The following is a 24518-nucleotide window of genomic DNA, read 5'->3' as shown; positions in this document are numbered from 1 at the left end:
GGAGCCTGGGTCCATCCTGAAAGGGTCCTGGGGGGAGAGCTCCAGAGCCACCCAAACCAAGAAGTGATGAATGTCAGAAACGTCTAAAGCAGGACTGCCCTCCAGAATGTTCTTCAGTGGCGGATATGTTCTATGCTGCAACAGTCCAATACAATGGCCATCGGCCATGTATAGTTCCTGTCCTAGGGACCTGAAAGCTAGCTAGTGGGACTGAGGAACTCAATTTTTAATTAAAATCCAATTTAATTAATTTAATAGCTGCATGTGACTAGCAGCTGCCATATTGGACAGTGTAGCCCCAAATGATGTTTTTAGTTGTTTCCTGTGGGATATGCCATGTAACCCCCTTCTCTGTCTCTCTATCAAATCTCCAGCAAATCTACTTTGTTCACTACTTCTGTGAGTAGGTGGATTCCTTGGGAGAGAATACAAGAGGCATCTTGTTTGACACAATGTGAAAAATAAAAGGTGGCTGGCAAGAAGCAGGAGCAGAGGGAAAGGGATGGTTGACATCTGGGCAGCAGTGAACAATCTTAGTCATTGTGATGCTTATTGCTACCTCCAAATAGGGTACGCTCTCCTCTGAGACATGGCCTCCTGTCTGACCCCTGCCTGTTGCTGGTATCAATGGGAAGCTCAAGTGTGTCTGCCTTGGGCCAAGCCTAGCTGGACTCCTTGGGCTCACCACCAGTAGCCCCACGGACACATCAGTCCCTATGGAGTCAGGCCCCACAGGACCTGCCTGCCGTGCCAACGACAACTGTCTGACTTCAGTCCTTTTTGTCTGTCTTGTTCTGATGACAGAACCCCCTCTCCTGCAGACAACTCAACCTGCATGACTACAGTTGGCCTTCTCTGATTTTTCATTCATGAATTCTGTGAGAAAAGGAGTTTTTCTTCCTTTGGAATCAAGAGGTATAACCCTTGAGCCACCAGCAACTGCCTTTCCTCCCATTTGATGGCAGCCCACCTGAAGGTGAAGATAATCCAACAGAAAAACAGAAACAGTAAGGGGACAAAGATACAAAATCCTATGACATGGCTTGTGCTTCTGGACTCAGCCATGCTTGACACCACCCTTGCCTTTTGTCTTCCATATTAAATGGGCCAAAAATGTTCCCTTCTTGGATAAGCTTTCTGAACTGGGTTCTGTCAGTTGCCTAACACTGCCAAGAGTCTTGCCTAACACAATACATTGTATGTCCTAATCCTGCCTCTTTGAGACCCTGAAATGAGAGCTCTCTCCATCCAGCATCCTGGAACTGAAGAGCAGCCTGGTGGGGGCTGGCTTAGAAAGGGCACCAGGACAGGGAGGCTCACATGTGGTGTGGCCAGCTCCCAGCACTTACCATCCCTTTGATGCCTTCAGGGAAGAGGAAGCGGTTGTACAGAGTGCTCACGGTGTCATCCGGGAGGATCTCACACTCCTTTTGGAGCAGAAGGTCCCCAGTGTCCAAACCGTCATCTGCCCAGAAGATGGTAAACCCCCCTTTCTTGTCTCCATGAATGAGGGTCCTGGGGAGCACAAGTATGAGAGCCTGAGTCCAGGAGGAAGGACCAGGGAGAAGCACAGACTGGGGGCAGCTCCTGGGGCCTCTGGTCACCCTCCAACAACCTCCTCCACGCCCTGCCCCTGAGGGGACTGATACCTGTTAAGGTGAGAGCTGGAAAGAGAAGGCATTTACTGACACCAACCACTTGCTAGGTGTTGTGGTAAAAGCCTTATATGCCTGATGTGACATAATACCCCAACAGTTGCCAGAGGCATTATATGCCCCTTTTACAGATAAGGAAACTGAGGCCCAGATAAGTGATGTAACCAGAGGTCAGGGAGCCTGAATCCCAGTCTGGCTAGAAACGTACTCTTTTTCCAGCTTAGACATCTCCCCTTGCTGATCACCCAACTGAACTGCAGTACCCATCAGTCACATCATCCCATTTATTGTCTCCTGAGTGCTTCTCAAGTCCAACTGTCTTCTTCAGGTGACCCTTACTTCATGTCTATCCCTTTCCAAGGGGGATGCAATGGTGTGGGTTAATGCAGGTCTCTGGTCCCACGGCCTGGGTTGTACCCTTGGGTGAACACCTTAACCAGCTCTGTCCCAGTGAAACCTCCTACAGGATAGGAACACTGAAGTGCTCACTTCCCAGTTTCCTGGGGGGGCGCAGAGCACTTGATGATGCCTGTCCCTAGTTCTCTCTGGCACTCCTGATTACTCGTCAGACCTCACCAGTCAGCTGTGTGAATGCCATCTGATAGCATCTGACAGGACGGGGCCCTGCATGATGCCTGCTCTGTGCTAGGGTAGGATGACTTCTGGGCAGAGGGGGTTGTTTTCGCTCTGTCTCACCAGTTGATGGCCGAGGCCCCTCGGTGCCGGGGAAGCAGACTCGGGTGGTAGATGATGGAGCCATGGCGGGGGGCGTTGATTATCTCCATAGGTATGAACTGGCTGCAGAAGGGCAGGACGTTGAGCTCCGCACCCAAAGCCTGGTACTTCGCCACCACATCAGGAAGGGTCTGTCCTTTTGCCCGCCAGCGGGAGAGCTTGAACACTGGTACTCCATCCTTCTCAGCTTGCAGGCCTGTGGAGCAGCAGGTGAGAAACCAGCCCCTCCCTGCATGCACCCACCCACAGCCACTGCCACCTTCCCAACAGAGTGACTCCTGCATCTTCTCTCCCAGCCTGTCCCTCCTGTCCTTCCCCACCACACAGCGGGACTCCACTGGGCAGCACAGAAGGGATAGCACCGAGGGGATAGCACTGGTCAAGGGCAAGTTTGCAGGGCTGTTCTGCATGGATGGACTGCTTCTGACCTCCAAGACATCTAGGCTCCCCCCCACCCAGACTCTTGTCTGGGCCCTTCTCCTCAACCCTTCATGCAGCCTTGTCATGCTGTCCCCAAGTTACTGTCCTCCACCCTTCTCCTGCTCTCTGGGATGGCAGCTGGGACCCTGCAAATTACATTCCTGTTTCATCAGCTGCTCCGTGTCAAGCACTACTGATAAGCGGTGTTGGAGGGAGACTAAAAGGCTGAGGAGAAGGGGAAAGAAGGGACTCGCTCCTTTGTCAGGTTCCAGTCCTGACAGCCCCCCACCCTCCTGCCTCACTTCTTCACCCTAGAAGGGGACTGTCTCCCCAGAGTAGCGGCTGAATTAGTTTGCTGTTTTCCCAATATCTGCAGAATTGGCCCTAACGTACACCTCCCTCCCACCATGACCACCCTCTGAGTTCCAGGTTTCAGCGTGCAGGGACCCCACCCCACCCAGTCCCCAACACCTGTGAGCAGCATGCTCAGTACAGCCCCAAGCTTCCAAGTTCTACAGGTTACAGCTTCCCTGTTTACCCAGCCTGAAAGGTGACCTCTGCCCTCAGCAGTCACTACCCCAACAGCTTGGAGTTCTGTTTTGCCTGCCCTCTTCAGCACCTAACAAACACATCCTTGTACTGGGTTCTCTGTTAGAAGACCCAGCATGATGACTAGCCTCTGACTAGACCTGACCTGCTCTCTAGCCCCCTCTGCCTCTGCCTTGCATTTGGGGATATCAATGGTCCGGGGCGGGGGGGTGGGGATCAAAGTGAGCAGACTAGACTGTGCTTGCAAAAGCTGTCCATACTGTGACCAAGGGAATACTCCTGCAAGACATCCAAGGTCAGGGTCAAATCCCAGCTAGGTTCCATCTGGGTCTAGGCTCAGAGACTAGTATCAGTGGTCATTTAGTGGCTGAGGACAGGGCTCAGGTGTGGTGAGGTCAGGCTATATCACAGGTCACACTGGGGTCAAGTCTGAGACTAGGCCTGGTTAGCATCACAGTGGTGCTGGACCTGGGTCCAGGGGTAAGCTGTGCTTCTCAGTCTAGCGAGATTCATTATCCCTATGAACCATGCCCCTGTTTTTGGCCAGCCCCACAAGGCTCTTTTCTCAATCTGGCCTTCCGTTTTTAACCTCTGCTCTATATTCTGCATCCATCTGGCCTCTGAAGGACCTGAGTGTCCCTGGAGGGTCTGTACATTTGAGCTGAGGCCCTTGCATCCTGAAGTGCTGCTGAGGCTCCCAGTCTAGAGGCTAGTGATTCTTAAACTGTGCATCTCATAGAGCCAGATCCATCAGCATCACCTGGGAACTTGTTAGAAATAGAAATTCTCAGACTCAACACCACCCTTTTGGACAGAAACTCCCAGGGAAAGGCTCAGCACTTTGCATAGCAGGCACTCCCACTGATGGAGATACCCTGAACATTCACATTTGGGAACAGTGACCTGTGGTATCTCCCACCTAGAAGCAGCCCTTCCAGAGCCTGGTGCTGGGGTCAGAGAAGCCTGAAATTGTCAGACAGCAGGACCCTGGGGGCAGATTGGGCTTCTCCCTGACCATTCTCTAGGACACAAGCCCCACCCCATGATCAGCTGGGGAAGGGGTCTCTATTTTGTTCCAGAAAAGCCAGGCAGCTGGTTGGCACCTGAGCAGGATTCAAGGTGGACCATGTAGGGCTGCCTCCAGCCAGGGATGTTCATGACCACCACAAGACTTCTGCTCCTGCCCATAGCTACCTGCCTGCTTGGGCACCCCCTTTCCCTATTCCTGGGCCACCCACTCACCTAGGGGATCAGCCTTCCCATCCTTGTCTGGGACAGTGAATACACCCACGACCTCATGGCCCTCCTTCCTGAGGTGGCAGTAAACTTCCTGGCCGAACAAGCTTTGCCCAATCACTGCGATCTTCATGGCAGAAGGGATGAGTCAGAAGGATCTGGGGATGGAATAAAACCACAGTGTTAGACATAGTGCTATGACAGGATGCTCAGGGAGCTGGCCCTAGTCTAAGTGGACAACTGCACAGCACCTTGTCCACCCTGCCCACCACCACCACTTAAGGTCACCTCTGGGGCTCCCTGAGCATCAGACCTCTGCAGAGAGCTGCTACTGTGAAGGGCCGGAGGAGAAACTTTTGCAAGGGAGGGATTTTATATGCCACAGTGGGTGATTTGAATGGAGATTATAGAATTAGGGATTCCTCCTTGAAATCCTCTAAATTGGCATGGAACACTGGGAGGCAAGTCCTCTGAGATGTATTTAAACATATTTTTGTAGCTAACCAGTTCTGTGACCTGGTTACATCAAGTCTGTTTTCTCAGATGCTATGTTCCTCAAACAGCTTTCAGCCTGCTCATCAGGCTTATTTCCCTGAGCCAGAAAGCAGCAAGGACACCTGGGCCTGAGGATCTGCTTATCTCCACCTCACAGAAAAGAATGCTTGGGTGGATAGGCCCTGAGGACTGAAGGTAGGGTCAGGGGGAATGAAATGGGGTGCTACTGGGCTGGCCAAGTAGAAGGAAGATATGTGAAATAATGACTAGTTACATCATGCAATTGTCTCCAAAGTTTGGTCATCCAATCCCCATGCTCATATCTGTAACACCTATTTTTCACTTGATGTATTTCTTTAAATTATCCATTTGTAAAAATATACATGTTTTTGGAAAATGTGATTGACGTATTAACATGCTTCATACATACAGAAAAGTGTGAAATTATAGGTATGTAGATCAATGAATTTCACAAACTAAGCACACCTCTATAATCGGCACTCAGAGAAAGAAACACTCCAGCAGCTCCCATATATGTATGTTTGTATTTATAAAAATAGAATCATGCAGTGTAATGTTCTGTGGATTTTTCCCACTCAACATTATGCACATTGTTGCATGTAGTTGTACTGTGCTCATTCTCATTGCTGCATGGTATTTCACTGTGTGAATGTGAATAAATACATTTATTCATCCATTCTACCATTGCTAGACATTTGGTAGTTTCCAGTTTGAGGTTATTATGACAAGGATGCTATCAAGATTTGGGCATATGATTCTTACTGTGTATAGACACATATTTCTGTTGGGCAAATTCTGTTCCTAGGAGTGGAATTTTGGGGTCAGAGGCATGAAAATGTTCAGCTTTAAAAGATTCTGTCCATTTTCTAAAGTGGTTGTACCAATTCCCATGCCCATGTGTTTGGCATAGAGGCTTTGTGTCTTTTTCTTTCATCTATTTTGCTAACATGAAATAGAGCCATGTCATTGGGCTTTAATTTGAAATTCCTTGATGACTATTGAAGTTGAGCACCTTTTCCTATGTTTATTGGCCACTTGAACATCTGTTTGTGGGAACTGCCTCTTTAAGACTTCTGGTTTTTTGGTTTGTTTGCTTCTTGTTGTTGTTGTTGTTTTTAATTGGGTGGCCTTTTCCTTACTGGTTTGCAGCAAAAGAGGGGTTTGGTTTTGTTTGTTTGTTTGTTTTGATTTTGTTTTTTAATAATATGGACTATCGATCCTCTGTCATACATATTTATAAAAGATAACTTCAGTTCTGTGGCTTGATTTTTTTCACTGTCTTATGTGTGTTTTAATGAACCCAAGATCTTAAACTTAACATAGTATACTCATCAAAATTTCCCTTTATGGTTAGTGGTTTTCATAATCTATTTAAGAAATTGTTGCCTATGCCAATTCATGAAGATGTCCATGACAGACAGCTCTCTGTCTTCTAAAATCTTCATTGTTTGACAAAAGAGCAAAGTCAACAAAATGGAGCAAAAATAGTTTTTCAACAAATGGTGCTGGAACAACTGAACATCCACATGCAAAAATGTTAATCTAAACACAGACATTACTCCCTTTACAAAAATTTACTCAAAATACATCACAAACCTAAATGTAAAATGCAATATTACACCTCCTAGAAGATAACACAGGAGAAAATTTAATGACCTTCAGTATGCAGTGACTTTTTAGATATAACATCAAAGTACAATTCATGAAAAAAAAATTGTTAAGCTGGACTTCATTAAGATTAAAAGCTTCAATTCTGCAAGACATTGTCAGCAGAATGAGGAGGCAAGCCACAGACTGGGAGAAAACATTTGCAAAAGATACACTGATAAAGGACTGTTATTCAAAATATACAAAAAACTCTACAAAAAACTCTGAAGACTTAACAATTACAAAACAAATCACCTCAGTAAAATGTAGGCTGAATTCCTAAAGAGACACCTCACCAGACAAGATAAACAGATGACAAGTATATGAAAAGATGCTCCACATAATACATAATCAGGCAAATTCAGTTTAAAAGAACAAAGGGATATTACTACTACACACCTATTAGAATGACCAAAATCTGGAACACTGACAATATCAAGAGCTAGTAAGAATGTGGAGCAACAGGAATTCTCACATTGCTGATGGGATGCAAAATGACATGGTCACTTTGGGAGACATTTGGCAGTATCTTATGAATGAAACATGTTGTCACTGTACAATCCAACAATCATACTCTTTGGTATTTACTCAAAGGAGCTGAAAACTTACATGCACACAAAAACCTGCACATGGCTGTTTTTAGAACTTTTATCCATAATTAGTAAAACTTGGAAGGAACCACAAAGTCTTCCAGTAGGTGAATGGATTAATAAACTGTGGTATATTCAGACAACAACACTGAAAATAAATAAGTTATCAAGTCACAGACATGCAGGAGCCTTAAATGCATATTACTAAGTGAAAGAAGTCAATCTTGAAAGGCTACATAATGTATGACTCTAACTATATGACATTCTGGAAAGGGTAAAACTATGGAGACATGAAAAGATCAGTGGCTACCAAGGGTTGGAAAAGGGAAAGAGATGACTAGGTGGAGCACAGGATATTTAGGCAATGAAAACACTCTGTGTGATACCATAATGATAGACACATATCATTATGCTTTTGTCCAAACCCATATAAGGTTGTACCATAATAAGGTACAACACCAAGAAAAAACCTAATGTAAACTATGGACTCTGAGTGATACTCTATTGGTGTAGGTTCATCAGTTATAACAAATGTATCACTCTGGAGGAGGAAATTGATAACAGGAAATTGATAATGTTTTGTGTGGCGGGAGGCACTGGGTATATAAGAAATCTCTGTACCTGCCCCTTAATTTTGCTGTGCACTTAAAATTTCTCTAAAAAATAAACTCTTAATTTAAAAAAAGAGATATTAGTAAAAAAAAAAAAACCTTTTATTGTTTTTTTTTCATTGCATGCAATCCTTCCAGAATTGACTTTTGTCTATGACACAGAAGTCCAGAAATGTTTTTCTAGTACCATATATGGATAAATCTGTTTCTGGACCTGTATTCTTTTCCATTGTCAGTTTGTCTATCTTTTGTGTTTATTATAGCTTACAAATTTTGTTATAATGGTAAAAGATATGTAACATAGAACTCACCATTTTAATCATTTCTATTTTTTTATTTATTTGAGGGAGAGAGAGAGAATGAGAGAATGAGAGAGAGAGAGAGAGAGCATGAGAAGGGGGAGGGTCAAAGGGAGAAGCCTCCCTGCCAAGCAGGGAGCCCAATGCAGGACACTATCCTGGGACTCCAGGATCATGACCTGAGCTGAAGGCAACCGCTTAACCAACTGAGCTACCCAGGAGCCCCCATTTTAATCATTTCTAAATGTGCAGTTCAGACATTTTTTTTTAACATTCACAGTATTGTGTAAGTATCACAACTATTTCATCACTCCAAACAGAAACTCTATATTCATTAAGCAATAAGTTCCCATTCCCAACCACTACAAGTAGCCCCTATTAACCTCTAATCTACTTTTTGTTTCTGTAAATTTGACTATTCTTGGTATCACATATAAGTGGAATCATACAATATTTGTATTTTGTATCTGGCTTAGTCCATCTAGCACAACATCTTCAAGCTTTAAACATGTCATAGTATGTATCAGAACTTTATTCCTTTTTACAAAAGAATTTTATTTATCTATTTGTGTGTGTGCATGTGCATGCATGTCTTATATACATCCATTCATCTGTTCCTGCACACTGGGCCAGTTCTACCTCTTGGCTATAGTGAATAATGCTGCAGTGAACATTGGTATGCAAGTATCTGTTTGAAGTCAGGAAACAACAGATGTTGGCAAGGATGTGGAGAACGGAGAATCCTCTTACACTGTTGGTAGGACAGCAAACTGGGGCAGCCTCTCTGGAAAAGCAGAGAGTCTCCTCAAAAACTTGAAAATAGAACTATCCTATGACCTAGCAATGCAGTAGTAGGTGTTTATCCAAAGGATACAAACATAGTGATTTGAAGGGGTATATGCACCCCAATGTTTATAGCCGCAAAGTCCACAATTGCCAAAACACACACACACACAAACATACACACACAATGGACTATTACTCAGCCATCAAAAAGAATGAAATCTTGCCATTAGCAACAACATGGAAACATGGATGGAACTAGAGGGTATTATGCTAAGCAAAGTAAGTCAGTCAAAGAAAGACAAATATGTATGATTTCACTCATATGTGGAATTTAAGAAACAAAACAGATGAACGTAGGGGAAGGGAAAGAAAAATATATAAAATGAAAACAAGAGAGGGAAGCAAACCATAAGAGACTCTTAACTACAGGGAACAAACTGAGGGTTGCTGGAGGGAGGTGGCTGGGGAGATGGGGTAACTGGGTGATGGGCATTAAAGAGGGCACTTGATGCAATGAGCACTGGTGTTGTATGCAACTGCTGAATCACTGAATTCTACCTCTGAAACTAATACTACAATGTATGTTAATTAAATTGAATGAAATACAAAATTTAAAAATGGTAAAAATTTCAAAATAAAAAAATGAAAACAAGTATCTGTTTGAATATCTGTTTTGTGAAACAATTAAAAATGGAGAAGACTTGAATGGACATTTCTCCAATGAAGATATACAAACGGTCAACAAGCACATAAAAAAATGTTCAACCTTTTTAGTCAATAAAGAAATGCCAAGCAAAACTATAGTAAAATATCAATTCACACCTACTTTGGCTCATCTATAATATTTTAATAAGGGAAAACAAGTGTTGGCAAAGATGTGGAAAATTAGAACTATTATACATTGCTGGTAAGATATAAAATGGTGCAGGCACTGTGGAAAACAGTTTGGCAATCTTTAAAAACCTAAACATAAAATTACCATATTCCTCAGTAATGCCACACCTAGGCACATTATATAACTGGGTTGTCTTTTTGTTTTCCAGCTGTAAACTTTATAAATTTGAATATTAATATCCTATCACATATGTAATTTGCAAAAATTTTCTTCCATTCTGAAAGTGGTCTTTTCATTTTCTGGATAATGTCCTTTGCTGCACAGAAGTTTTTAATTTTGGTGAAGTCAAATTTACCTATTTCTCCTTTGTTGCTTTTGGTATATATCTAAAATTCCAGTACCAAATATAACAGCATGAAGATTTACCCCTCTCTTTGCTTCTAGGGTTTTATGGTTTTAGTTTTTACATTTAGGTGATTGACCAATTTTAAGTGAGTTTTTGTACATGCTGTGTGCTAGGGATCCCACTTCATTCTTTTACATGTGGAAATCCAGTTGCCCCAACAATATTTATTGAAGACACTAATCTTTCCCCACTTAGTGAATTTGTTAAAAACCAATTGGTCAGACATGTATGGGTTTATTTCTGGACTCCCACTTGCAACCAATGATCAGGATAATGCTCTTTTTTAAAAAAATTTATTTATTTGCAGAGAGAGAGATGGAGGGAGGGAGAGGACAAACATGACCAGGGGAGCAGCAAGCAGAGGGAAAAGCAGGCTCCCCACAAAGCAGGGAGCCCGATGTCATGTTCGATTCCAGGACCCTGGGATCATGACCCAAGCCAAAGGCAGACACTTAACAACTGGGCCACCCAGGTACCCCTGGATCATGCTCTTTTGACTACTGCAGCTTTGCAGTAAGTTTTGAAATCAGAAAGTGAGTTTTCAAAGAAAGAAAAAAAAAGAAAGAAAAAGAAAAGAAAAGGAAAGGAAAGGAAAGAAGAAAGAAAGTTAGTTCTTCAAATATATTCTTTTTCAAGACTGTTTTGACTTGTTAGGGCCCCTTGCAATTACACAGGAGTTTTAGGATTGGCTTTTCTATTTCTGCTAAAGGACTCTTGAAAATTTGATAAGGATTGTGTTGTATCTGTAGATAACTTTGAGTAGTGTTGTCAAAAGATTAAAGCTTCTTACCCATGAAGACAGCATGTCTTTATTTATTTGGGTCTTGTCTAATTTCCTTCAGAAGTGTTTTAAGATTTTCATTGTACAAGACTTTTGCTTCTTTGATTAGACTATTTCCTAGATATTTCATAGTTTTTTTTTAAGTTTTTAAATTCCAGTTAGTTAACATAAAGTGTAATATTAATTTCAGGAGTAGAATTTAGTGATTCATTGCTTTCATGCAATGCCCAGTGCTGCTAGAGGAAGCAAGACTGTGGAAGAGTGGGAGACTTTGTTTCATCTGGTCCACTGAATTTAGCTAGATAACTATCAAATAATTCTGAACACCCATGAATTCAACCTGAGATGTAAGAAAATAATATCTGGAACTCTACAAGTAGAAAAGTGACCACTTTTTGCAAGGTAGGACAGTCAGAGAAGTGATTCTGAGGGTGAGGGGAGTCTTAGTAAGCTGGCTACTGGAAAGTGACATAGCCCTGGAGGGCAAAATCAGCACCCTTAGAAATCTGCTGCAGCTGAGAGATATCCCTGCATGAAAGGTGCTCAGGTGGTGAAACAGGGCAGAACTCTAAGTGGGACAGTCTGGTCTCAGGATCTCTGAAGTCACAAAAAGAATGGGGATGCCAAGGCAGTAGAGTTCTCAATCAGTGAAGTGGGGAAACTATTTACAGTCTTTACGGTGAGCCTGGGAGGGAAGTCTCAGCTCAGTTCACCATAAACCATGAGCCATGGCACCATCAGGTGACTGCTCTCTGTTGTGGGAACCCTGCAAAGTACAGGAATGTGGGGACCCTCCTCCTTCTCCTGAGAGGGCTGGAGCATGTCCACACATGACTGGGGAACAACTGTCAGTGCCAGAGCCCTGCAAAAGACAAGAAAGTACTGACACCACGCCCCCTGCCTTCCCCCAGGAGGGATGAAGTGGGTGCAGGCATGATCCCAAGACCACTCCCCATGCCAGGCCCCTACAAAGTACAGAAGCCTGGGACCCTCTGCCTTCTCCTGGGAGGATCAATGTGGGCATGCACCCCAGGAGTCAGCAGAGTTTCGCCACACAAAAATGAAGGCCATTTATCCCTGAGGTTTACTAAAGAGAGGGGACCACGATCTTTTAGCTCTGGGACTAGAGATCAACACAAAGCCATTTTTATCTTGATCCTCTAAAGAAGCACAGAAAGCCTTCAGGAAACAAAAGCTACACAGAGCAACTAAAAACACCTTAACATTGACCCTGGCCCCCTGGCAAGGGGTTGTGAAACTCCACCCAGTCAAAGACACCTGAAACTCATCATAGCAGGCCCCTCCCCCAGAAGGTCCAGAAGACCAACTGAAAGAACAGATGAACAGCAACTTTACGGACCACACAGGACTGTAAAACTCCAGCACTAGGGGAAAATAGTATATAGAATTTGAGGGGTTTTCCCTCATGATTCATTTATCTTTCCATTGAAATTTTTTCATTTTTCTTTTTCCCTTTTCAACTAGCCTTTTATTTTATCAATTCTTTGTTTTTAAGTCTTTTTTTTAACTTTCATTTTTGAAATTTACATTTTATACATATATTTTTCATTTTTGGCTTCCCTTCACTCTATTCAATTTTATTTTTGTATATATAAAAGTTTTACTTTCTTTACAATTTTGGGATTTAGTGTCTTCTAACACAGAGACCAAAACACACTCAGGACAAAGCAGATCACCCTGTTTTGTCCACCCTGTGAAATTATATTCTCTCTTCACCCCACCTTTTATTTTTCTCTTTTTTTTTTCCATTTTCTTCATCTTTTCCTTTTCTTTCCTGCTTTCTGACCTCTTTGGATTTGTCTAGTGTGTATTTTGCTTAGGTCAGGGTTGATTTTTTGATAGTACTCACTCATACATACATTTTTCTCTGGGTAAAATGACTAGAAGGAGGAATTCACAACAAAAGAAAACAAGAGGCAATATTCTCTGACACAGATCTAATCGATAGGGATATAAGTAAAATGCCACAGATGGAAATCAGATAACAATTACAAAGTTACTAGCTGGGCTTGGGAAAAAAAGCATAAAAGATACTAGAGAATCTCTTAGTGCAGAAATGAGATCTAATCAGACTGAAAAAAAAATGCCATAACTGAGATGTGTCTAAATTGAATGCTCTAGTAGGTAGGGTAAATGAGGGAGAAGAGAGAGTAAGTGACATAGAAGGCAAGTTGATGGAAAGGAGGGAGGCTGAGGAAAAGAGAAAAAAACAACCAATCGACCATCAGGGGAGGCTTCAAAAAATCAGCAATGCCATAAAATGAAATTGTACAGGAATTACTGGGGTGCCTGAGGAAGAAGACAGAGAGGACCAGAAGGTATATTTGAGCAAATCATAGCTGAGAATTTCCCTAATCTGGGGAAGGAAACAGGTATTCATATCCAAGAGGTAGAGAGAACCCCTCACAAAATCAATAAAAATAGATCAACACCCCAGCATGTAATAGTGAAGCTTCCAAATTTTAGAAATGAAGAGAAACCCTGAGAGCAGCTCAAGACAAGAGGTTCCTAACCTACAGATGTAGGAACATTAGACTGGCAGCAGACCTATCCACAGAGGCCTTCCAGGCCAGAAAGGGCTGGCATGATATATTCAGGGTATTAAATGAGAAAAATATTTAGTCAAGAAAAATTTATCCAGCAAGGCTGTCCTTCAGAATGGAAGGATAGGACGTCGGGTTCTCCCAGCGGCACGCGGCCACTCTCCTCGGCTCCAGGATGATCGGCCAGAAGACCCTCTACTCCTTTTTCTCTCTGACCCACGCCGGGAGGTGATGTGCCCGCAGTCCCGAGCCAGCCGACCTGGGGACTGGCGTGGTGGCGGTGGCTGAGGAGATGGGGATGTGGCGGTCAGTACCCCCAAGAAGGCCTGGGCCGGGCAGGAGGACCCCAGCACGCCACCCTCCTCGCCACTGAGCCCGGAGCAGTTGATCCGTATTCAGAGGAACAAGGCCGCTGCCCTGCTCAGACTCACCGCGCTCAATGTGCTAGTGGATTTCGGTGAGAGTTGGAAGAAGCCATTCAGCGTGGAGTTTGGGAAACCGTATTTAATCAAGCTAATGGGATTTGTTGCAAAAGAAAGAAAACATTACACTATTTATCCATCCCCACACCAAATCTTCATGTGGACCCAGATGTGTGACATAAGACAGGTGAAGGTTGTCATACTGGGACAGGATCCGTATCATGGACCCAAACAAGCCCATGGGCTCTGCTTTAGTGTTCAAAGACCCGTTCCACCGCCACCCAGTTTAGAGAACATTTATAAAGAGCTGTCTATAGACATAGAGGGTTTCGTTCATCCTGGTCATGGAGATTTATCCGGGTGGGCGAAGCAAGGTGTTCTCTTACTCAATGCTGTCCTCACCATCTGGGCACATCAGGCTAATTCTCATAAGGAGAGAGGTTGGGAGCAGTTCACTGATGAGGTCGTATCCTGGCTAAATCAGAACTCCAGAGGCCTGGTCTTTTTGCTCTGGGGCTCTTACGCTCAGAAGAAAGGCAGTGCCATTGACAGGAAACGCCATCACGTGCTGCAGATAGCCCACCCCTCCCCCTTGTCGGTGTACAGAGGGTTCTTTGGATGTAGACATTTCTCTAAAACCAATGAGCTGCTGCAGAAGTCTGGCAAGGAGCCCATCAACTGGAAGGACCTGTGACCCTGACTTGGAGGGCTGTCTCTGGGCAGTTTTCTGGAAGCTATCAAAGTATTTGCCAGGAGTGACAGCATGACCCAGACAGAAGCTTCCAGGGCTCTCCCCTGGCTGGGACCATATGGCTGTCTTTGCAACATGGCTTTGGCCTAAAAACTGCTGTCACGGTGTTTGGGAGAGGGTAGGGGGTCAAATACAGAGACAACTAATGTCACCTTATGGTAGAAGGGGACAGGGGACAGAAGCACCTCTTGGTACAGTCGGCTGCTATTTCTTTTTACCTGGCGGGTTAGACGTTAGGTTAAAGGTGTCAGGTGTGTTTATCTAGAAAGCACCCCCCCCATGCCCTGCCTGGCATTCCAGTTCTTGGCCAAGTACATCTGTTCCCTCCATCCTTTCCTGAGCTCTCAGGCCCCCTCCTTGAAGGAAGCAGGACAGTTTGCAAGTGCCTAGAAATTGAAGAATGCGTGTGAGTCTTCACAGACAGGCAGAGGGAAATGAGTTGGGGCTTATTTTCATAGTTAATCCCCTGGGTGTTTCTAGGAGTGAGCAGTGGAAATTGAAGAAAGGGGGAATTTTTAAAAATTTTTTTAAGCGAGGAAATGCTTTTCTCCTAGGTTTTTAAGGCAGCACAGACTGCCAAAGGCTGTTTTCTATGGACTGAAATCACGTGGAGATTTTTTTTTCCCCCCTGCAACCCTGGTGAATTTTGCTGTTTTAGAAATATGCAGATGTATATATATATATTTTGTAATTTCCTGTTGGGGGGACAATCTTCGTTAGGTCTGCACCTCCATCCTAGATCCTGTTGGAGATGCTGTTGATATGTTAGCTGGGGAAAGAGTTAACCCCGACTGAGTTTGGGAATAAATGATCATTGAAGTTTAAAAAAAAAAAAAAAAGGAAGAAGAGGTAAAGAACCTCCAGGACTGATGGAAACTGAAAGAATATGTGACCATCAAGCCAGCTCTGCAAGAAATATTAAGGAGGATCCTGTAAGCAAAGAGAGAATCCAAGAGTAACATAAACCAGAAAGAAACAAAGACAATCTACAGAAACAGCAACTTTACAGGTAATACAACGGCATTAAATTCATATCTTTCAATAGTTACTCTGAAATGCAGATGGACTAAATTCTCCAATCAAAAGTCATAGGGTATCAGACTGGATTTAAAAAAGCAGACCTATGCATATACTGTCCACGAGAGACTAACTTTACACCTTAAGCCACCTCCAGATTGAAAGTGGCAAGTTGGTCTTTGTAGCAACATGGACGGGACTGGAAAAGATTATGCTGAGTGAAATAAGTTAAGCAGAGAGACTCAATTATCATACGGTTTCACTTATTTGTGGAGCATAACAAATAACATGGAGGACATGGGGAGATGGAGAGGAGAAGGAAGTTGAGGGAAATTGGAAGGGGAGGTGAACCATGAGAGACTATGGACTCTGAAAAACAACCTGAGGGTCTTGAAGGGGCGGGGGGTGGGAGGTTGGGGGAACAAGGTGGTGGGTATTAGGGAGGGCACTTATTGCATGGAGCACTGGGTGTGGTGCAAAAACAATGAATACTGTTACGCTGAAAAGAAATAAAAAAAAAGAAAGAAAGGGTCAAGCTGGTGCAGCCACTTTGGAGAACAGTGTGAAGATTCCTTAAGAAATTAAAAATAGAACTTCCCTATGACCCTGCAATTGCACTACTGGGTATTTACCCCAAAAATACAGATATAGTGAAAAGAAGGGCCATCTGTACCCCAATGTTCATAGCAGCAATGGCCACAGTCGCCAAACTGTGGAAAGAACCAAGATGCCCTTCAACGAACGAATGGATAAGGAAGATGTCCATATACACTATGGAGTAGTATGCCTCCATCAGAAAGGATGAATACCCAACTTTTGTAGCAACATGGACGGGACTGGAAGAGATTATGCTGAGTGAAATAAGTCAAACAGAGAGAGTCAATTATCATATGGTTTCACTTATTTGTGGAGCATAACAAATAGCATGGAGGACAAGGGGAGTTAGAGAGGAGAAGGGAGTTGGGGGAAATTGGAAGGCGAGGTGAACCATGAGAGACTATGGACTCTGAAAAACAATCTGAGGGTTTTGAAGGGGTGGGGGGTGGGAGGTTGGGGGAACCAGGTGGTGGGTATTAGAGAGGGCAGGGATTGCATGGAGCACTGGGTGTGGTGCAAAAACAATGAATACTGTTACACTGAAAAGAAATTAAAAAAAAAAAAAGAAAGAAAAAATAAAGAAAGTGAGGGGTTGAGAACAATTTATCATGCTAATGGACCTCAAAAGAATGCTGGGAAAGCAATTCTCTTATCAAACAAATTAGATTTTAAACCAAAGACTATAGTGAGAGATGAAAAGGGACACTATATCATAATTAAAGGATTACCCAACCAGGAGAACTAACAATTATAAATATTTATGTTCCTAATTTGGGAGCAGTCAACATGTCAACCAATTAATAACCAAACTAAAAAAAAAAAAATGCATTGATAATAATACATTAATAGTCGGGGACTTCAACACCCCACTCACAGCAATGGAAAATCACCTCAGTAGAAGATGAACAAAGAAGCAAGGGCTCTGAATGACACATTGGATCAGATGAACTTCAGAGATATGTACACAGCATTCCATCCTAAAGCAACAGAATACACATTCTTCTAGAGTGCACAGGGAATTTTTCCAGAAGAGCATATACTGGATCATAATACAGGTCTCAACCAATACCAAAAGACTGGGATTATTCCCTGCACATTTTCAGACCACAAAGCTTTGAAACTTGAACTCAATCACAAGAGGAAATATGGAAGGAACTCAAACACTTGGAGGTTAAAGACCATCCTACTAAAGAATGAATGGGTCGACCAGGAAATTAAAAAAAAATTTTTTTAATTCATAGAAACTAATGAAAATAAAAACACAAATGTTCAAAACCTCTGGGATACAGCAAAGGTGATCCTAAGAGAAAAGTATATTGCAATACAAGCCTCTCTCAACAACTTTTAAAAATCTCAAATACACAAGCTATCCTTACACCTAAAAGAACTGGAGAAAGAACAGCAAATAAAGCCTAACCCAAGCAGGAGAAGAGAAATGATAAAGATTAGAGTGGAAATCAATGAAATACAAACCAGAAGAATAGAGAAGATCAATGAAACTAGAAGCTGGTTCTTTGAAAGAATTAATAAGATTGATAAATCCCTACCAGACTTATCAAAAAGAGAAAGAACATAAATTCATAAAATCATGAATGAAAGAAGAGATCATGACCAACACCAAGAAAATACAAACAATTTTAAGAACATATTATGAGCAACTATATGCCAACAAATTAGGCAATCTGGAAGAAATGGATGCATTCCTGGAAACTTAAAAACTACCAAGATTGAAATAGGAAGAAATAGAAAGTTTGAAGAGACCTATAACCAGCAAGAAAATTGAAGCAGTAGTCAAAAACCTCCCCAAAAAACAAGAGTCTGGGCCAGATGGCTTCCCAGGGATATTCTACCAAATACTCAAAGAAGAAATAATATTTATTCTACTGAAGCTGTTTCAAAAAATAAAACTGGAAGAAAAACTTCCAAACTCGTTCTATGATGCTGGCATTACCTTGATCCTAAAATCAAAGACCCCATCAAAAAGGAGAATTACAGGAGTTCCTGGGTGGCTGTCAGTTAAGCATCTGCCTTTGACTCAGGTCATGATCCCAGGGTCCTGGGATTGAGCCCTGCATCAGGCTCCTTGCTCAGGGGGGAGCCTGCTTCTCCCTCTCCTCTCTGCTTGTGCTCTTTCTCACTATCTCTCTCTCTCTCTCTCTTAAATAAATAAAATCTTTAAAAACAAAAAAAAAAAAAAGGAAAATTACAGACCAATATCCCTGATGAACATGGATGCCAACATTCTCACCAAGATACTAGCCAACTGGATCCAACAGTACATGAAAAAGATTATTCACCATGACCAAGTGGGATTTATTCCTGGATTGTAAGGGCAGTTCAACATTTGCAAATCAACCAATGTGATACATCACATTAATAAAAGAAAGGAAAAGAACCATATGATCTTCTCCATTGATGCAGAAAAAGCATGTTACATACAATACAGCATCCTTTCTTGATTAAAGCTCTCCAAAGTGTAGGGATAGAAGGAACATACTTCAATATCATAAAAGCCATCTACAAAAAGCCCACAGCAATATCATCCTCAATGGGGAAAAACAGAGAGCTTTTCCCTTAGGGTCAAGAAGGTCAGGAACACAAGGGTAATGTCCTTTCTCACCACTGTTGTTCAACATAGTACTAGAAGTCCAAGCCTCAGCAATCAGACAACAAAAAGAAATAAAAGGCATTCAAACTGGCAAACAAGAAGTCAAACTTTCTTTGCAGTTGACATGATACTTTATTTGAAAACCCAAAAGACTCCACTCCAAAATTGCTAGAACTCATACAGCAATTCAGCAATGTGGCAGGATATAAAATCAATACACAGAAATCAGCTGCATTTCTTTACACTAACAATGAGACAGAAGAAAGAAAATTAAGGAATTGATCCTATTTATAATAGCACCCAAAAACCATAGGATACCAAAGAAGAAACCTAACCAAAGAGGTAAAGGATCTGTACTCTAAAAACTGTAGAACACTTCTGAAAGAAACTGAGGAAGATACAAACAGATGGAAAAACATTCCATGCTCATGGAATGGAAGAATAAACATTGTTAAAAGGTCTATGCTACCCAGAGCAACCTATATATTCAAAGCAATCCCTATCAAAATATCATCAACATTTTCACAGACCTGGGCCAAATAATCCTAAAATTTGTATGGAACTAGAAAAGACCCCAAATAGCCAAAGGAATGTTGAAAAAGAAAACCAAAGCTGGTGGCATCACAATGCCAGGCATCAACCTATATTACAAAACTAATCATTAAGACACTATGGTACTGGCACAAACAGACACATAAATCAATGGAATAGAATAGAGAACCCAGAAATGGACCCTCAACTCTATGGTCGACTTATTTTGACAAAGAAGAAAAGAATATCCAATGGAAAAAAGGCAATCTATTCAATAAGTGGTGCTGGGAAAATTGGACAGCCACATATGGAAAAAGAAAATGGACCATTCTTTTACACCATACACAAAGATAAACTCAAAATGGATGAAAGACCTCAATGTGACGCAGGAATCAATCAAAATCCTAGAGGAGAACACAGACAGCATCCTCTTCGACCTCGGATACAGCAGCTTCTTGCTAGACACATCTCCAGAGGCAATGGAAAGAAAAGCAAAAATGAACTACTGGACTTCATCAAGATAAAAAGCTTCTGCACAGCAAAGGAAGCAATCAACAAAACTAAAAGGTAACCTATGGAATGGGAGAAGATATTTGCAAATGGCAGTACAGATAAAGGGCTAGTATCCAAGATCTATAAAGAACTTATCAAACTCAACACCCAAAAACAAATAATCCAGTAAAGAAATGGGCAGAAGACATGAATAGACATTTCTCCAAAGAAGACATACAAATGGCCAGTGGACACATGAAAAACTTCACATCACTTGGCATCAGCGAAATATAAATCAAAATCACAATGAGATTACCACCTTACACCAGTCAGAATGGCTAAAATTAACAAGACAGGAAACAACAAATGTTGGCAAGATGTGGAGAAAGGGGAACTCTCTTACACTGTTGGTGGGAATGCAAGCTGGTACAGCCACTCTGGAAAAGAGTATGGACATTCCTCAAGAAGTTAAAAATAGAGATACCCTACAACCCAGCAATTATGCTACTAGGTATGTACCCCAAAGATACAAATATGGTGATCTGAAGGGGCACATGCACCCCAAAGTTCATAGCAGCAATATCCACAATAGCCAAACTGTGAAAAGAGCTGAGATACCCATCAACAGATGAATGGATAAAGAAGTTGTGGAATATATATATATATATATATATATATATATATATGTATTTTTGTGTGTGTATATATGTATATATACCTATATGTATACATATATATGTAATATTGTGTGTATATATGTATATGTATATATATATATATGAATATTACTCAGCCATCAGAAAAGATGAATACTTACCATTTACATCAACAAGGATGTAACTGAAGGATATTATGCAAAATAAGTCAAATATAGAAAGACAATTATCATACAGTTTCACTCATTTGTGGAATGTAAAAAACAGTGCAGAGGATCATAAGGGAAGGGAGGGAAAACTGAATGGGAAGTATCAGAGAGGGAAACAAGCTATGAGAGGCTCTTAACTATAAGAAACAAACTAAGGGCTGCTGGAGGGGAGGTGGGGATGGGGGATGGGGATAGGTTTTGGGGGGATGGGCGTTAAGTAAGGCACGTGATGTGATGAGCACTTGGTATTACACCCAACTGATAAATTACTGAACAGTACATCTGAATCTAATGATATACTCTATGTTGGCTATTTGAATTTAAATTTAAAAATTTTTAAAAAAACCACTCAGTGCTTATCACAACAAATGCCTTCTTTAATCCCCATCACATCTTTATCCATTCATCTATTGATGAACATCCTGGCTTTTGATGAACATTCATCTATTGATGAACATTGCTGCTATGAACATTAGGGTACATGTGCCTCTTCAGATCACTACACTTTTATCTTTGGGGTAAATGCCTAGTAGTGAAATTGCTGGTTTGTAGAGTATCTCTATTTTTAACTTCTTGAGGAATCTCCATACGGTCTTCCAGAGTGGAAATTGGTAAGCCCCTAGTTAGAGTAACTAAGAAAAAAATTGCTAATTTCAAAAATGTAAGAAGGACCATCACTACTAATCCTATAGTCATTAAAAGAGTAATAAAGGAGTATTATTAATAACTATACACCCTCAAATTTGATAACCTAGATGAAAGGGAACATTTCTTGCAAGACACCATTCAACAAAACTTATACAAGGAAAATAGAAATAGGTCTACATATATTAAAGGCATTGAATCAATAATTAATACCCTTCCAAAGCAGAAAGCGCCTAGGTTCGCTGGTGAATTCCACCAAACACTTAAGATTCAAAATCAATCAAAATCAAAATCAATTAATGTAATAGATTACACTAACTGGACAGAGAAGGAAAATCATGTGAACAGATAAATAGATGCAGAAAAAGTATTTGACAAAACCCAATACTCATTCCTGATAAAAAAATTCTCAGCAAACTAGGAATGGAAAGGAAATTAACCTGATAAAGAACATCTACAAACAAACCCATAACTAATATCACACTTAATTTTAAGAAACTAGAAACTTTCCCACTAAGATCAGAAACAAGCCAAAGGTGTTCCTTTCATTATTTCTATTCAAAATCCTACTGGAAATTCTAGCAAAGAAATAAGAAAAGGTGATAAAAGGTATACAGATTGGAAAGGAGGAAATAAACTGTCTGTATTCACAGATGACATGATTGGCCATGTAGAAAATCTTAAAGAATCAACAAGAAACTCCTAAAACCAATAAATGATTATAGGAAGGTTACAGGAGAGAAGGTTAATATGCAAAAGTCAATTGCTTCTTATATGCCAGCAATAAACAATTGGAACTTGAAATTAAAAACACAATATGGGGCGGGGGGGGGGGAGACAAGACGGCGGGGAAGTAGGAGGAGGCGCCTTTTCAACCTGTACCCTAAAGTGAGCTGATTACCTACCAAAGAACTCCGATCACCTATGAAATCAGCCTGAGATCAGAATTACACACATCTGGATCTCTACAGGGGCAGAAAATGCCAGTGGGCAGGTAAAGCGGAGTGGAAATGTCGGACTGATATCTGAAGATAAACAAAAGGGGGAGGGAGCCACCAGAGGCGACCGATTGGAAAGTAATACCCCTAATACGAGAGTGCCCTGTGTCTGGGAACCAGCATTAACTTGGAGACTGGCTGAAAGCACTCTGAAAGAGCAAAGGATCGCGGGGGGGGGGGGCGGGGGGGCGGAAATTGTGGGAATCAGGGCGGCTAGGGACAGGGGCTTAAGTCCCCGGACCCAGGACAGCTTCCCCGGCACTGAGCCAGAGAGAGTGCAGTGGAGAAATCAGGTCTTTGTCCCGGAGCCGCCAGCGCGCCCGAGATTGCGTGGGGTCTGGCTCCTGCGAGGGGCTGGGAGCCTGGCCAGAGCAGAGCCCTGCTACAGAGCCTGAGACATGCGCGCCCCTCACCCTCCCCTGAGAGAAGTGCGCAAAGGCCCACCCAGCGCTCTTAGACCCGGGCCATTGTTTCAGAGCCTGAGACGCGCGACCCACAGCCTCCTCTGAGAGAGGTGGGCAGAAGCCGGGGGCTCTTAGACCCAGAAAGACCAGGCACTCCTAGCCTGGGCCAGCGGGAAAATCTCAGTGTGCGATCGCTGCTTGGAACCTCTCTGGCAGCCTGGAGCTGCCCAGACAGCCACCACTGCCGTGGTTTTGGGTACAAGCAGAAGATCCTGCATCCCCAGTGACCGCGACTCGGAACCTGCTCTGCCAGCAGCGGCCCAGGGGGAATTTATATGAGCTCTGCAACACCCACAGAGCAGACTGAGCCTTCTCTCTGAGAGGGAGGTCAGGGTGCAGTTTGCTTTCCTCTAAACCTACAAAAACCAGCAAAAGCGGTCAAGGCGAGAGAGAGAAAAAAAAAAGTGAACAAACATAAAATCCTCAGAGAACAAAAGCTTTAAAAAAAACGGTTTCCTCAGAGCCCACCCCCTTGAGGGGGGCGGGAGGACTTAACTCAGGGAACATCACTGACTGAAAACCCACGTGGCAAGCCCCTCCCCCAGAAAACCAACCAGGAAAGAAAAAAAAAAAAAGACTACAAGAGAACAACCAACACTACTTCATAGGACAACTTTTATTTTTAATTTCTTCCCACTATTCTGGCTCATTTTTTTTATATAGATAATTTTTTAACCTATTTACCATCACAGTGAGCTGTCCAGTATATCAAATTCCATAAAAACCTTCTAACCTGAACTTTTTGATACATACACCTGTGTTTTTCTTTTGCATTTCTATTTTTTAAATTTCTTTCTTTTTATTTTAGTTTAGTCTAGTCTAGATTATTCCTTTTTTATTTTTATTTTCTAATATTCATATACAGTTAAACTTCAAAGTAATCCCCTTTTCCCCAATCAATACTACCCCTATAGGTAAACCAATTTTTATCCCCCTTTATCTTAGGAAAGTTGAGTCCTTTAACAAAGATATCAAGATACATCCAGGAAGAATCAAAACAACCTTCCTCGCCCACACTGAGAATTTATAACCACTCTCCCATCTTTTTCTTCCACCAGTGTTTCTGTGTTTTTGTGTTTGTCCTGAGAGTATATAAATCTTACACTCGGGGTTCTTTTTGACTAGGTTCTTCCTTTATTTGCGTATATATATATACACATATATTTTTTTCTCTTGCCATATAGTTTTATCAATCTTTTTGTTTGTTTGTTTTTGTTTGTATACCTCATAAATCTTACCTTGGGGCCCATTTGGGCTGAACATTCTCTTTTATCTTCCCTTTCTTTCCTGTCTCTCTCTCTGTCTCTTTTTTTTTCTTTTTCTTTTCTTTTTTCTCTCGTTTGGGTGGGGAATCCTGATTGCTCAGAAGTGTTCCAGGGTGCACCTTGACTGCACCACGGTTGATACAACCAGTTACATCTGTTCAGTCATCTCTCACCAAAATGACTAGGAGGAGGAATGCCCAACAGAAGAAAAATACAGAGGATGGACCTTCTGC

General features: G+C 42.1%; 1 protein-coding gene and 1 pseudogene across 2 annotated transcripts in view; one reads left to right on the top strand and one right to left on the bottom strand.

Moving 5' to 3' along the window:
• The window catches only part of ALDH1L1 (aldehyde dehydrogenase 1 family member L1), a 117213-nt gene that overhangs the window by 82284 nt on the left and 10411 nt on the right, over positions 1–24518 (bottom strand). For both annotated transcript variants that reach the window (XM_032842782.1, XM_032842783.1), the window contains exons 2-4: positions 4602–4753; positions 2352–2586; positions 1350–1515 (exon numbers count right to left, since the gene is read on the bottom strand). In XM_032842782.1, the coding sequence (XP_032698673.1) occupies positions 1350–1515; positions 2352–2586; positions 4602–4728 (528 nt within the window). In that variant the 5' untranslated portion in view covers positions 4729–4753. The remainder of the gene's footprint in view (positions 1–1349; positions 1516–2351; positions 2587–4601; positions 4754–24518) is intronic.
• Positions 13806–14889, top strand: LOC116858155 (annotated as a pseudogene).

Source organism: Lontra canadensis, unplaced genomic scaffold (genome assembly GCF_010015895.1).
Source record: "Lontra canadensis isolate GAN:19392208 unplaced genomic scaffold, GSC_riverotter_1.0 scaffold133, whole genome shotgun sequence".
Classification (NCBI taxonomy): Eukaryota; Metazoa; Chordata; class Mammalia; order Carnivora; family Mustelidae; genus Lontra; species Lontra canadensis.
The sequence above is the reverse complement of the archived record's forward strand: the minus strand, read 5'-3'. Positions and strand labels throughout refer to the sequence as shown.